The sequence below is a fragment of the Anopheles merus genome, chromosome 2R (assembly GCF_017562075.2).
Source record: "Anopheles merus strain MAF chromosome 2R, AmerM5.1, whole genome shotgun sequence".
Classification (NCBI taxonomy): Eukaryota; Metazoa; Arthropoda; class Insecta; order Diptera; family Culicidae; genus Anopheles; species Anopheles merus.
This window is the reverse complement of record NC_054082.1, coordinates 51,015,626-51,030,569: the sequence shown is the minus strand read 5'-3', so window position 1 is coordinate 51,030,569 and position 14,944 is coordinate 51,015,626. Positions and strand designations below refer to the sequence as shown.

General features: G+C 46.8%; 1 protein-coding gene across 2 annotated transcripts in view; it reads left to right on the top strand.

Annotated features, from left to right (window-relative positions):
- Positions 1 to 14,944, top strand: part of LOC121587820 (GATA-binding factor C) — a 97,352-nt gene that overhangs the window by 3,827 nt on the left and 78,581 nt on the right. For both annotated transcript variants that reach the window (XM_041904999.1, XM_041904998.1), the window contains exon 2: positions 8,058 to 9,161. In XM_041904999.1, the coding sequence (XP_041760933.1) occupies positions 8,975 to 9,161 (187 nt within the window). In that variant the 5' untranslated portion in view covers positions 8,058 to 8,974. The remainder of the gene's footprint in view (positions 1 to 8,057; positions 9,162 to 14,944) is intronic.

Genomic DNA, 14,944 nt, shown 5'->3' with positions numbered 1-14,944 from the left:
TACAGGATACATCGTCCACAGTTGATTGTTTCGTGTTACGGACTCCCGTAGCATACAAAATAGACTTACAGTTTTGAAGTCAACGCAACAAACCACCAAAACAAAGCAACTAGTTGTCTAGGCTCTCGAAGGAAACAATCTCTACTTTGACCCGTGGATCCTTCCGCAATAATTTCTATTTAATATTTTGACGCTTCACCAGTTTGCAGGGAAGCCCTCTCCCTCCGGTGTTTGTGCCTATTATCGGTGGCAAACACCCGCAAGCAAACCAAATGATCACACTACGACGATCCGATCAGGAAGACTCGCGAGTAAGAAGAGCGCGAGTAAGCTACACGGTGTGCATGGTTACTCATTTATCATCGTCCTAATAGGGCTGGGAGATCTGTGACTCTTCTTTGGGGGTCTCTTGCCCTAGCGTTCCAAGAAATTCTGGCCACCACCGATCACCCACTGGGCCTCGTAAGAGCTTTCCAGCTTGTGTGTGTATTAATTAATTACTCAAATACTTCCAATCTCAGCCCCGGTAGGATCGTTCGATCGTTGTTCGTGTACGCAGGAAGAAAGTTATTGATTGTTTTTTCCCCCTGTGTGTGTTACTCTTTCTTACCTTTAGCGGGTACATCGGTGCACGGTGGGTGTACATTTTCTTTGAATTTTGAGCACTCCAAGTCTGGGCAGGAACATCAGGAAAGAGGTGTGTTGCCACCGTTGCTCCTTTCAGCCAGTTGTCTAATCAGGTTGGCCCGGAGTTGATTTGAGATGTTGAAATATTGAACTGCCATATTTTTAGCCCCGCTGAGATGGTGAATGTGTGTATGTGTGCGTGTGTAAGTGCGAGCGCGAGGGATAAAAACAATTTATCACCATAAATTGGAGCCGACCCCAAACGACGGCGGGTGCGCAATTATGTCGGAAAGGGGGGGCAAACAGTAGAATCATATCGAAACCCGTGCTGGAATCGAACATTGTATATCTGTCTGTTGGCTAGTACTGGCCATGTCGAGTTTGGTGAGTGTTTTTTACCTTGACACTCTGTTCCGGGATTGCTGTTGGCCGTTACAGCCAACCGTGCGAGTGGTGGGTCAAGCAAATCGATCGCATGATCGATGGAATGACCGCTAAGTGGAATGGAGTCTGGCAGGAGAATCGGGCACAAAATCGGGTGAAGTGGAGTAGAGAAGTGGTGTTTTTCGCACCCCAAACGCAGCCGGTGGTCCTGCCCGGGTGGTTGGTGGTTTGGGTCGCGTGCGTGCATCAGTTCGGCGGGTTCGGCGGGGCGATCGTGTGAAAGATAGGGAACGACGGTAAACCCGATCGACAGACAATGGGCCTGACTGATGTGATAAGTGATTGAGATTTATTATTAGACGGGTTCGGACTGTTTCGGGCATCAGGATTTGGTAGGCAGCGGAGCTTCTCGAGGCCAAATGGACACCGCTATCTTGTGGTTCGAAATGCCGCTTGGCCCGTGGCGGTGCCACATTGTACCGCATTGCAATTTTTCACCTAACTAACAGAACATAATTAGTGCGATGATCGAACGCTTTCTCAAAACGGTGTTTGATTTATTTCATCTGAGCGCTTCTTCCTCCGATGGGAGGTAAAAGTCTTGCTGCGGCCGTTTGAAAATTATACACCAATCAACAATCACAATGGCAGATAAATTTCCACTCCCATTGCAATTATTTAAATTAATCTACCGTTTCGCTGCACTTTCGCGTTTGCTCTAATTTTGAGTCACCCCACACCTTTTTGGACCGCTTTGAGGCGCACCGCGCAAGAGACACCACACCATCGGTTCTGACGCTGTCTGTAGAAATGGTGCTGTGTCGCTTCGCTGAGCTGGCTCACAGTCGTCTTCAGCAATCGTCACCTCAAAAATCGTCCACCGTAACGATCGCCACTTTTCACACAGGATGGCACGGGCGGTGAACCGGCCGAAAGGAAACAACGCCAGTGCTGTCGCCATCGCGTTGGAAAAAGCTTCCTGTAAGTTGTTGGTTATCAACTCGCCCTCCTACAATCCCCGAGCACAGTTGCTTTCCAAGACAAAGCTTTACTCTTAGGAGAGGGAATCACACACAACACACAAAAAAAGAACAAGCGTCCGAAACATAACCTTCTAGACATTTGGAGCAGTGGAAACGCAGCTCAACCTAAAAAAACACTGCCACCCTCTCACAACAAAACCCACACAGAGTGGCCAGGCATAAATCCCGAACCTTTCTCGAGCTGTCAGCCGGCGATTAAGACGGGCGCGGCATTTTATGGAGCCTCACCTCATTTTCGCTGGCTGTGGGAAGGGGAGGGGGGAAAGGTTTGAGCTTAAACCACTGCTACCACCTGCCGCCTTTCTCTTTCCTTCTCGTCCTCACCTGAGGTGTCTTGGCAATGATTGTAACGGGCATTCGCGACAAAAGCACCTCCTACAGCCCCTCAATTTCAGAAACCATCGGCTACGTCTTAGGACCAGGCTGCGCGCAAATAAGTTGTCACTGTGTGCGAGCGGCTCGTGATTTGTGCGCACGATTCGGTCAAGTGAGTTTTGGGATGTTTCCACTCGTACGCAAAATGGGGTTGATTTAAATTTTTCCACCTTCTATCTGCCGCTCGCTTGATGTGGGTAGGAGAGCAAGATATCGAGTGGGAAATATAACTAAAAGCGTGAGCTTTTACACACGATACTGGTGGTGCGGTTTTCTTTCGGATTTTCCACTCGGTTTAGCACTTCAGCCGTTCAGCATGGGAATATCTTACCCAAAAATAAAGGGCAAGACAAAAAAAGCAACCCGGTCATTGAGTACGCCTGCGCCAATCGCGTTAGGATGAGCTCGGTTCGCCAAGCAGGAGAAAGGAAGCTCGAAATCAGCTCCATTTGCATTCGCTGGCTGTGGGCTGTTGCAGGCGTCTTAAGGTTCCCACTTTTTATCTGCTGTGTGTGAGTGTTTGGTGCGGTACACTTTAAAGCGAAGCATTATGTTAATGCCTCCGCCCGTTTTACACTCATTTGTACGTTTTGTTTGGTATCGTTTGATTTCATAAACAGACCATTTTCATCAATCGCAATCGCGCGGCACGGGAACCGGGAAAATGGGGATCGTACATCACGGTAGTGATGATTTGTGACAAACTGTGTGGATTCCGGGGAGCTATCTAGCTCTCCATCTAACGGGTAGTTTAGATTAGAAGAAATGGAATCTATATGCAAATCGTGCGTGGGAAGTGTTGATTATTTGAATGGAGAGTTTTTATAAATTATAAATTGTCCTGAACAATATGCCAAAACGAGGTGATTTTATGGGCGCTATTTTTCTTCTTCTCGCGAGTGCAACCATTCATTGCGATACATTCCAATTAAAGTGCAATAAAACTTAGCTGCTTGCGTATTCGCATATTCCGCTTGTTTATTCCATTAAAACGACGATCAAAAGTAACAGCAACAATTAGTTGTGCTTGCCTAGCACTGCTGTTCAGTTTTAATTAGAGAGAACGTACCATTGTCCTTTCGCAAACGCTGTTTGACAAGATCTTAATGCACGGTTGAAGCGGCCATATTGCATTCTACATTGCGAACTGTGTGCTGTGAAGCTTTTCAAGCATCCTGATACGGTAAATTCAAATTGCACTCAATAAATGCACTCTTCCGGAAGCAAAAACAAAAACCAAAACAATAAAAATATAAGACATCATTGCACCATCTATTAACGGTGGAAGTCAAGATATGAAAACCACAGGAAAATGGAGTAAGACAACGGTTCGGAAGTGGAGTGACCACTATGGGTGGGAAATTCACCACCTTCTCCTATCATCAACACCGCTCGGAACTGTACAGGCATTATTACAAGACGGGTTTCCATCGTTTGTCCGAATGGTGAAGGCATCCCGGTGAGAGTCTTCACCGTCTCCCGGATTCACCCATGTTAACCATACGGTTTGCCCTGGCTCTAGTTGTAGTTGTTACTCATTTGTAGCTACGTTTAACGATCAGTTGGTTTCTTCGCTCTCGTAAAAAAAGCAAATGCTCCCCCAGTCTCGTACAATCGGGTAATGTGAATTAACGACAGTAACGAACGAAACCAAATGATTAAATGGACTGGCACAGCAACACTGGCCAAGACAGAGAGCAATAAACGTTATAAAAAGAAGCGTTTGATGTAAAACATAAAAAAACCATGCTGCTGGCTGGAGCGACTGGAAAACAGGTCGACTAATTGCGATCAGTCGACTGCCCATATATCGGTATGCTCGGTATGACCGGATCGGAATGCTGGAAGGCTGTGATTTATCTTTCGCCGTGTCGCCTTTATCGCCACGTTGTGCCCGGCGAACAGTCTATCACCGCGTGCTAATCAATTAAAAAACGTAGATCATTGCTTGAGAGCACGCCATTGAGATGCTTCCTTTCGATTTCAATTCGTTTTGAAGCCACAACAGTATCGCACGCCTTTCCTTCGACACTTGGCTGTAAGTGTCGTTGGTAATCGGTTGGCATGATTATTCCGCGTTTTGATTGCGTTCTGCACTTTACTGTACCCTATCCACTGTAAGAGCTTTAACTACAAGCTGATGAATGAACGCAAGTAGCGCACGCTTCCCTTGACGTGCGTTTGGACGTGTTGGCATAGTTTTTTTTTTTTTTTTTTTTATTAGAGCCACTGGTTCGTGAACTCACACATTTGCTGATTTCTAGCAATGGCTGTGCGTTTCATTTCTTTTACGACACCGTCATGATTTTGATGGCCACATATAACATGCATAAATGGGGGTCCTATTAGGCCTGACACCGAGGTTCACTACCGAAAGTGAACCCTTGCCACCCTTTACACCCAAGGAGCGGACGCTCGCTTCCTCCTCGACTTTCTTCGAACGCATTCCTCCCGACCGTCCACAGCTGGCAGAGATTTTATTGTTGAGCTTCAACGACGTTCCTTTTTATTAGATTCTAGGGAATGTGTGTGCATGCCTTTTTAGTCTGCTTAATTCTTGTTTTCATTCTTTACGAGGTTCCCGCCATCAAGATTGCCAACTAGTGGTGGAGAGCAGGGTGGTGGTTTAGTACTATAAATGTTATTATTTCACTTACTACTGTTTTATTTTTTGCCCACTTGCTCCCCCCATTAATGAGTCGGTTGAAATGGTTATCCAGTGCGGGAGCCAGCGCAGGGTCGTTCCGATTCCACGTGCAGCATTGAAATGGGCCTGTCCGAGGAAAACCGGAGGCCGTCGTAAAAGAAGAAGGGCACTATAAAATTACAGTACCAATTGTCGTCGTAAAAAGTGATACGGACTCTGGAAGGGTGGGCTGGGATGCTCGCGACGGAACAGGACCTGAGCGCTCACAAAATGGCGGACATGAAACATATTTTTATTATGATGTTGTTGTCACACGCCCAGTACTTTCAACGGACACCCAGCAGCACGGTGGTGTTGCAGTTCGAGTCCGGTAGTTTACTGTTTTATGGTTAGGAAGTAAGAAATTTGGAGCTGTAAGTTTGGTGCCAGTTGCTTTAGACTTCCGCTAGATAGTTGATGAGCACGGAACTTACCAGTACAAGGGTACACATGGTGAGGAATGATCAGCGCAGCGCATCTAGCCAGTATAGCCGTACATTTCCTGCCAAGGAAAGCAGCTCAGCAACTTAATCAGTGCTTGCGGTAGCTTAATGAACAGCCTGTTTGGTCTAAGAGTAATTCTTCTTCTCGAACGACAAAACAGCGTGCAGCGAAGAGTGTACAATCCACCTTTGGCGGTGCTTTGGCGGTTCGTTAGGAGCTTGATTTAATTACACCCGTCACAATCTGGCCACCGAAAGGCCGGGGTGCGTGATGCGAAAAATCAAGACCCAAGTGACACCTCCAAAATTGACAGTGATGTTGGCGCTGTTGCCATTTCGTCCGAGGTGCCATGTTTCTCTAGTGTTTTTGGCGCTTGGTGTCTTTTGCGGGGAATGATTGTTGGTGGGAAGGGTGCAAACGGTTGATTAGAATGTCGTTGGCACGCAAACATGGTGGACGCTACCCGGTGTCTTTTTGTGTGTGCGTGTGTGTGGTGTTGGCTTAAAATTGAATTATTCAATCGGTAACGAATTCCTATTTCATCGATTACGTGCCGGAGGAACCGTACGGTCGATGGCCTTTTTGGAAGAGGTTGGAAAACGATGGAGCAAATAAAGTGCTACGAAAGTATAGAAATTATTTTCACTTCTGATTGTGTTTCAATTTTTTTTATATTCAAAACTTTTCAGTTTTTAAGTGATATATTTCACTTTGCGTAACGTAGTTCATACTATTAAAATTACACAGTGCATAAGGTTCAAATCGCACAGATTTGCAGCTTACGTTGTTATTGTTACATTGTTTCACATTGAATAGCTTCCTACCGTGCCACTCATTTCCCTTCGAACGGACCAGATACGGTGACAGTAATATGATATCCTTCAACTCGATACCGCTCTCGCAGCAGCACCTTTTCCTAAGCACGAAATGTAACCTTTCCCGTTTTGCTGTTTTCCTCTCAACACTCCTCCGTGGTAAGGGCCCTAACTGTCCACCTAGTTAACCTTGGGATAGGGATACGCTATCCCCGGGAAACGATGATTCGAAACCCGAGATATCGATTACCGGCGCAAGCACACTTACTTTGCGCAACGTTCTAAACAGCTTCATTGTTGCGCACAGCGGTTAAGCCCAACGCTTTTGTGGTGCAATAAAAGAATGAATATCGCTAAGGAATTGTAAAGCAAATAGAAGAGAAAAAATGTTAGAACGAAGGGGCGTGATATGGAAAAGCAGGGTATTTAAGCAAAAAAAAAACAGGATCTCTTCGGCGGTCGCTTTGTAACAATTGTAGCTGTTAGGCCGGTGAAGGGGATTGTTAAGCGTTCATACGAAGGATGCCGTTTCGGCCCCTTGATCCGTTTCGCTTGATTACTTCAGTGGCGTCGATCGATTGGCGAATAGGTTTATACGCATGCTGTGCGGATCGACTGTTAGTTTTGTTTTTCACCGAATGCGCCATTTTATGCTGGCTATATAGCTATGTATGGCTCCGAATCCTAAAGGGGGCGACAATTTTTCATGGATATGGTGTACTTCAAACAGCCGGCGCAAACAGTTTTCATTGATTTTCGACTGTCAGTTTGCTAAGCCAACGATCGTTTCTGTGGTTTGATTGTAGTTTTGTTGTGCTGGAAAAACAGCAAACCGTCAAATCACTTCACACCGCAATTTGATGGGCAAGAAAATGGACGCCGTTGCTGTGTTACATCGGGTCCTTGAGCGGTCCATTAGCGCAGTACACACGGCGACGGCGGGACATTTTGGCTTGCTGAGTAGACGTGGACATCATTTCAATGTCACAAATTACGCGAATAAACGCTTACCGATGACTGACGATGTCGCTGGCAAACGGTCGCGGGTCGCGGGATAGCAATCGCAAGTTATCGGTACCGTGTATTACATGCTGATAGCATCCGTTTGACTAGTGACTGCCGAAAAGGCGCCTCGCCAATAACAAACCCCCTATCACTGGCCAAATAGCCAACAAGGGGCAGCGAGAACGCCTGGAGACACTGGGGAAGAGTCGTTTATCAGTCGTTTTTCCCGTCCGCGAAGAATTGTTCTTGGAAGCAGTTGAAGCAATGATAACGATTCCGTACCCGTACAATGAGATAAGAGGGTTACGGGCCTGCCCAAGCGTGGTCGGGCTGGACTGAGCGCAAAATGTGTTTTTCGCCCTTACAGAGTTTTGTTTGCGTTGTGCGATTGGGGGACAGAAGTGGAGTTCGAATTTGGTCACGTGATTTTCTGCAGGGAAGGATTAATAGGTTACTGTGTTACAGGAAGTGTTCTAGTTGGTCGGAGATTTTCGGTTTGCCAATGGTTTTCTCCCGGCTTTGTTTGTGTTAGCCTGTGGCAGAAAGAACAAAATGAAAAGGAGCCTACAATTTTCCACCTTATTTAAGCGACTGATTGCTAGTCTAATGATATTTCGTGTGTTTGTGCTTACACGATAGTGTTTCACATCTCATTTCCCTTCTTTCCTCCCGTTGCAGATCGTACGCGCCCGCGCATGTGTGTGTATCAAAGGCAGGCGCCTAGCTCACACGGTTGAACATTCGGACCGAATTGCCGGCACTGGGAGACAGAACAAGAGGAAACAATTTGTTTCACTGAATGAGCAACACAATTTTGTGTGTATAAATTACAACCCCAAATCATCAGCAGCTCGCGGTGGCACCATCCCCACACCACCGCCCCAGGGGACAAGACGGATCAGTGCATTGCAGTGCGAGCGAAGGAAGAAAAGCGAAGCCAACCCAACAACAGCACGCGAACTTGTACGCGCGCGCCCGCGCTCGCATTGCATCGCAAGCAAAGCGGAATGATATTCATCGTTCACCGTTGCCCTCGCACAGATGACGAATGAACAAAGGAGAGCAGCGTGATAAATAAGAGTATCGCTCCGCGGGTAGTACTGCACGTCGTGACCACCATCCGATCGGTGGCGGCGGCGGCGGAGCGTCGACGAATCGACGAATCGGATTTTCGCTCCCCAGCGAGTTTCGCTCGTACTTGCCCTGCGATATCCACCATTTTGTGTCGTGAGTGTGTGTGTATGTCGTCGGTTGTACCAGTGGATCGCAGCAAGACATGCTTGGGCCGTGCTGGTACCGAAATGAGGAGCGAATAGACGGCAACGGTTCGCTGTGGACGAGAAACTGGTAATATCGCCGCGCAGCACAGCGAGGGATGAAAATGTCCCAGCACGACGAAGCTGTTGCCAACTGATTGTGAGTGTGTGTATGCGTGTGAAGACAACTGCAAACGGAATAAAAGGACCTCGAGGGCCTACAGTTTCGAAACGGTTTCAGTGAGAGTGAGCTGTGTACTAGTGTTAGAGTGTTTGGGTGGTTATATAAGGTCAGATTGTGCGTAGAATAAGAAGCTAAAACAGCGCTAACCAGCCATCATGGATATGACGTCGGCAGCCGAGGCACGCAGCTGGTACGATAACCAGCGGCTCGGTGGATCACCGGGTACATCGGCCGCCCTGGGCCATCAGACGGCCGCGGTCGATCCGTCCGAGATGAACCCATTCTACCCGCTAGAAAATGGCTCCCATCGACGCTACTACCCAACAAGCTACGGACCACACGGTGAGTGTTGTTAACAATATTAGGTTTTTCTTTCAAAGTTTGTGTTTCCAAGCGAGAGCAGCCATGAATTGAAGTAGAAAAGTTTTGTTCCTAAACCATACATTGTTTACCAAGTAGTGTTGAACCTCACTGGCTGGGCTCCCTCAGACTCGCAGTGCCGTAGCGTGGCTGTTACTTCAATTTCAATTACATAAAAAAGTAATTAACAATAATTACTACGCCGGTGCTAGCGGGCGGTACCCGTGCACTGAGTGTTAATGCAGTACGCCGGTGGTTTTGCTGAACGGGCCCGGGCCACTGACGTCTGTGGATGGCGCAGGAACCACCACCACCACACGGCCACACTGCAATTGAGATTTCCATCAAAGAACAACGAGACGCTTGAACGCGCCGCAGAAATGTAATTATCGCACGCCAAAATAAAAAGAGAGAAGCTCCCAAATGGTGTGTCATGTGGATGTCCAAAAATTGAAGGAAACATGAATGGCGCTTCACAAGATACGATGGTAATTACTTTATCATTGAAATTTTGGCCCATACCGTCGAATGAGTGAGCCCATGCGCGGTCTGTGCTGGGCTCTGATGACAGGCCGACCTACTCCCTGTACACCCGACATCATGGCCCACCCCTTCGAGCCCTACGTAATCGAAGGTTAATGCAGCGCGCCAGCGTTTGCATGCGGGAACAGAGCGGGGAAAAGGTTCGCCGCTTGACGAGACATTGAAGTTTTTTGTTTTTGGTGTGGTGTGGTGTGTGTGCGCACACAGCGTTTTGCGCGCAGTTTCGTTTTGGTTGCATGTCGAAAATGAAGACGACGCGCGGTTCCGTGCCTGAATGCAATTCATCCAACCAAGCGTCCACCGATTCCATGCTCGCTTCTTGTCTCATGGGAATGATGGGTGGTTTGTTTTTAAGTACGTGCACTGTGTGCTAGAGTTTGAAATTGCCAACTGACCGTGGTTGATGTGAGAGACAAACAGTTGAAAACATTCCCTTTCCTTACGGTCACCCACCCTTTACTCTCAATCGCTTGCAAGACGTTTTTCTTCCCCGTGTTGGTTGTAATTAAAAGATGCTTTATCTGAAGAGGTCACATCAGCGAGACCTAGCGTTTTGGTGATGACGTTAGCTGGAATAGATTGTATGAACTAAAAAAGCCTAAAACTTTTGAAACGATTCTAGTGATGAAGGAAAAAACAACAAATCACTACTTTCCAACTAGCTTTGGTTGTATTGGCAATGGTTTATAGCAATGAAAATTAATCCTCGTTTCAGTTTGAACCACTTCCGAGAACCGTTTTTCACATGACCAAATGTTGTTTTACTGCCAAGCACACGAATCAATCACCGTGTGTTTGACCAGCGAAAGTATAGGAAAAAAATCCCCTCCAGACAACACTTTGCCCACCGAATTTCTACTACCAATTGATTGGGTTTGATGCGCAATAAATATCACGATCGCGTTTCAATCACGATCAGCAACCATCGAGCGGATCACCGTCAGCGGCGGGTCGACATCGATTGGGCCGTTAAGCTGATGCTCTCCCGCAAACATTCCCAGCGGATGGTAGATGGTGAATTTTAATTTAAATATTTGATTTACTTCCCGCTACCAGACACACATTAAACTACCCACTGCTCAGCTGACCTGAGTGAGTGTGTCTGAGTGTGTGTGTGTGTGTTGTGTCGCCAGCGATTGTCTTCAGGAGATCATGTTACGTGGCGTAGCGGAAAAGAGGCATCCTGGGCTAGAGCATGAAAGCTGGGAAGCTCCCCTATGTCCAGCTTTGGTAGCACCGCAAGAGACACAGAGTCAGCCGATTTGTTTGTGAGTGGATTGGAGTCAATTTAATGATTCCTGGGAGGTGGTAAATGTTTTATGGCTTCTGTCCCGAAAGGTTTCTGGCCGAAACCAATGGACAATCAAAATGATAAAACAAATCAACCAAATTCGACGACATGCAAATGGCGTACGCACACCAGCGGCCAGCGAGCAAGGCAAACGTCTTAACGTGTCACCCGCAACAGGTTAACCGTTCCAAGCAGTAGGACACTTCACTCGGGATCGTGATTGATTGATATCTCACCATTCTACTGCGGTGCTGTGGTGTGCGTGTGCATTTTGTTGTTGTTGTTACGCCAAAACGATATATCTATCAGCTAACGGTGGGGCGTTGTATTTTTTATGAGCAAAAAAGCTGCTACATTAGACTTCGCTGGGGGAAATAGTCAAGGGTCGTGTTGATGGTGGAGGTGAGCTCATAAAATAATCGATATCATGATACGCCTCGTCTATGGAGCTCTAGCGCGGCAGCACATTAACTTTTGGAGGGACTGCAGGCTTCCGTCTGAATTCTTGGGGAGCTTTTTGGTGGGGTTACTAGTCCTAGTCAGCCACAAGTCGCACAATCGCTTTATTAGAGGCTTAAAGATTTGAAACGATTTTTATAGCTTTTACCGTTGCCTCACTAGACGATTGTCTACATCGTAAAGCAACTTTGCAGACCAAGCTCCCTTTATGACTACGAAAAATCAAACCACTCCAATGCCAATTCCAACCCCTCTCGATGGGGGTGGGAAGTCCAACGAAAAATGGTATCCTGTAAATGTATTTTAATCACCAAAAAATCATCGTCACGCACGGCGTCGTGAGCGTCGTGACACTTGGACACCCATACAGGCAGGCCCTGGAAGCAGGACTTCCAGACATTCCTGGCAATGAAGGGGAGCACTTTCTCCTCATCGTCACTGCTCTATCCTCGATCATCGACAGACGCTAATTCAATCAGGCCCCGTCTGATGCAGCATAATGAGATCGCTAGACGGCTGGTGCGGAAGAAAGTGTCACAGAATGCTCCTGCAGTCACAGGAAAAGTTGTAGACGCGCACAACAAAAGCATATCAAAGCGCCTCCAAAACGAGAGCTTTCAATTGCTAGAGTATGCAATTAATTGCTACTTTCCGTGGTCCGTGGTCACGGCAGCCGGGCCGCCGGGCACATTAATCTGCAAAAATTAATCTGTCATCTCGTGGCTGTGATGTCTTAATTGAAGCTAATTACCACATTTGTGTCGACCGGTGACCCCTCAACTGTCGCAGTCGCCCTGTGCGCTCCCGGTTTTCGGACAGGGGGAAAGGCTCCTTTCTAGCATGCCCGATTGCATTAAGATCCTTGTTCAACGGCGGCGACGGTGGCAGCGAACCCCCACAGAGGAACCTCAGCCCCTCCCAGCACTAATCCAGTCCAGCCGGTCACTATAGCGCCACTTAAAATTCCAACCATCCATCCATCCATCCATCTGCCAGTTGGCCAGGTTTCGATATTTTGCCGAACGATCGCAGTTCGGTCGGCCTGCCTCTTTGTCCTTTCTCTTTCGTCTGCGTCCGGCACGTCCAGGCCCTTCTTTCAACTGGCGACGATTGGTGGCTCGTACCGCGGCCAAACACAATCAAACTGTCATAATTCAATTTAGCGTTCCAGCTACCAGGCGCACCGGGCTTCTGTTTCACGATTTCATGGCTTGATCGGGACCACATGTGCGTTTGGCGGCGGCAACCATGGTGAATCACACACACACACACACACACACCCGTTTGCCGCCGAAAATCGTTTGGCTTGTCGTTCCGCGCATGATTCAGCGGCATAAACAAACGTCACTGCAAGCCAAAGCGCCCGTTTTGTTCGGGGTTTTCGTTGTAAGACGATCATGTTTCGATGATCGCACCTTCACTTAAGCTGCGTAACCGATCGAATAGGATCGTATACAGGCGAGAGAGAAAGAAAGAGAGATAGAGAGAGATAAACAAAGATAAAGAGAGAGACTAGAGAGAGAGAGAGAGAGAAAGAAAGAGAGAGAGAGATTGACTGAAACGGAGATAGGTAAAATTAAAGGCTTTTCTTAATAAACACATTAAAACAAATAAGTGCACCGTTTTTTTTGTTGCCTTATGAAATTCTCCGTGGTGCGTATTTTCCCCGCTCTCCGGTACCCATGCTCATGCATGCTTGTTGTTGTTGAGGAGAAAATGACCATCATCTTTGGATTTCTCCGCCTCCGGTCGCGCGCGAGCCAGAGTGCGCTTCTCTAGTTAAAGATCCGACGTGCTCTAAATATAACCAGCCGACTGGGCCATTAAGGGAAACACCGCCACGGTCGCAGGTTAATCCATTAAAAGGTTTTTCCACCGTTGTAAGCCCGTGTAACCACGGGTATGTGATCGGGAGATAGTTCGGCGTTGCGTACCGTGAGGTTGTTTTTGTGTATCTTTTATTTGTTGGTTCGAATTTTTTACAGTACACACTTAGTTGGTGGATCGCGATCTTCCTGGCGCAGACGAGTCTTTCTCTCGTGAGTCAGTCGGTCGGCTGTTGCCGTGAGCTCTCCAAGTAGAAGGCGGAACGTCCTTTGGGGGGATTAGAGACTTCCCGGGAAAGGTAAGGGTAAGCGAGTGGCGGCCCTGAGCGGCTTGACACAACTCGGGTCGGAGTGTTGTAGCCGTGGTGGCTGGCTGTTGCTGTGTGTTCAGAATATTGCAAGCTCATGCTAAATAAAATCAAATTATGTAGCTACATGTTGCTCAACTGACGGTCAATTTTGAGGAAAGCTTGGTATGCGTGGCATGTGGGCAAGTCTTTTTTATGAAAACTTGAAACAGCATGTAGATGCTTGCTGGAATACGATTTTTACAACCGATTCTTCGTCAGCTGTAACGCACAGCAATGAATATTGAAACGATTTTTATTGAACGACAAGGTGTCGAGAAAATTTCAAATTAAAATGATGTCCTTTAATGAACAATTCTTCCCTAACTTCTCAGAGTGTATTCGTTCGATAAGCGCTTTTACGACGGTTCATAGTGTCGGTTTTACGATTTCTGCGTGTTCCATTTGCTGACTTACTATTTTTCCATTAAACAAACTCTCTGTCGTTGAAAAAAGTTATTCTACTTTGTCTAGCCTTTAATTTTCTGTGCCTTTCCGTATTGTGGGCTTGTTTTAAAGCGTTCTAGGAATCGACAACATTTATCGGGATTGATTGCGACCACTTTAGGTAGGCTAATAAAAATCAAAACGCCTAACGATTGTACCAGCCGTTCGCCACGAGCCATTTACCACCGGTTGATCGTTGGTTTGTTTATTTTATTAACGTTGTTTTATTCTCTTCATCAGGGTGCATGGCAAGTCCGGGTGTTATCTACGCTGACAAACCGGCGGGGTAGATGGCTTTGACGATGGGTCGTTAATTAACCTTCACCTGCCGTCAAACGGATGTTCGTGACTCGAGCTGACGAAAATCGATGCTTTGGCCAAAGGGTCAATTCTGGTCAAAGCGTAGCTGGTGTCCTGAATGTTTTTTTTTAAATACACTCTTCTTCAAACACAACTCTAATTTCGGACTAGATATTGATCCAGAAAAAGAAAAGACCACATGGAAGTAGGTTGTGAGTTAATATCTGTCTGAATATTCGAAAAATTGATCGCTTCACTTGCTAAAGCCAACGTTGTTAGTGCGCTTTGGTATACTTTTTTCGCACCCTTTTACATGAGATGGACCTCACAAGAAGCCAAACTGAGAGCTCATATCGGTTTACAGTGAAACGTTGATCAGTGTCTATTTATGCATACATTTTACAATAAGGCTCACTGCGATATACTCACTACGAAACGGACAACTATATTAAAACATTAAAGTTATTCTAGTCCTCCAAATGTATTTATCACAAGATGAAACGATCTCGGCAAACGTTCAATACTCTATATGCGCATGATTTCTAAAACTAT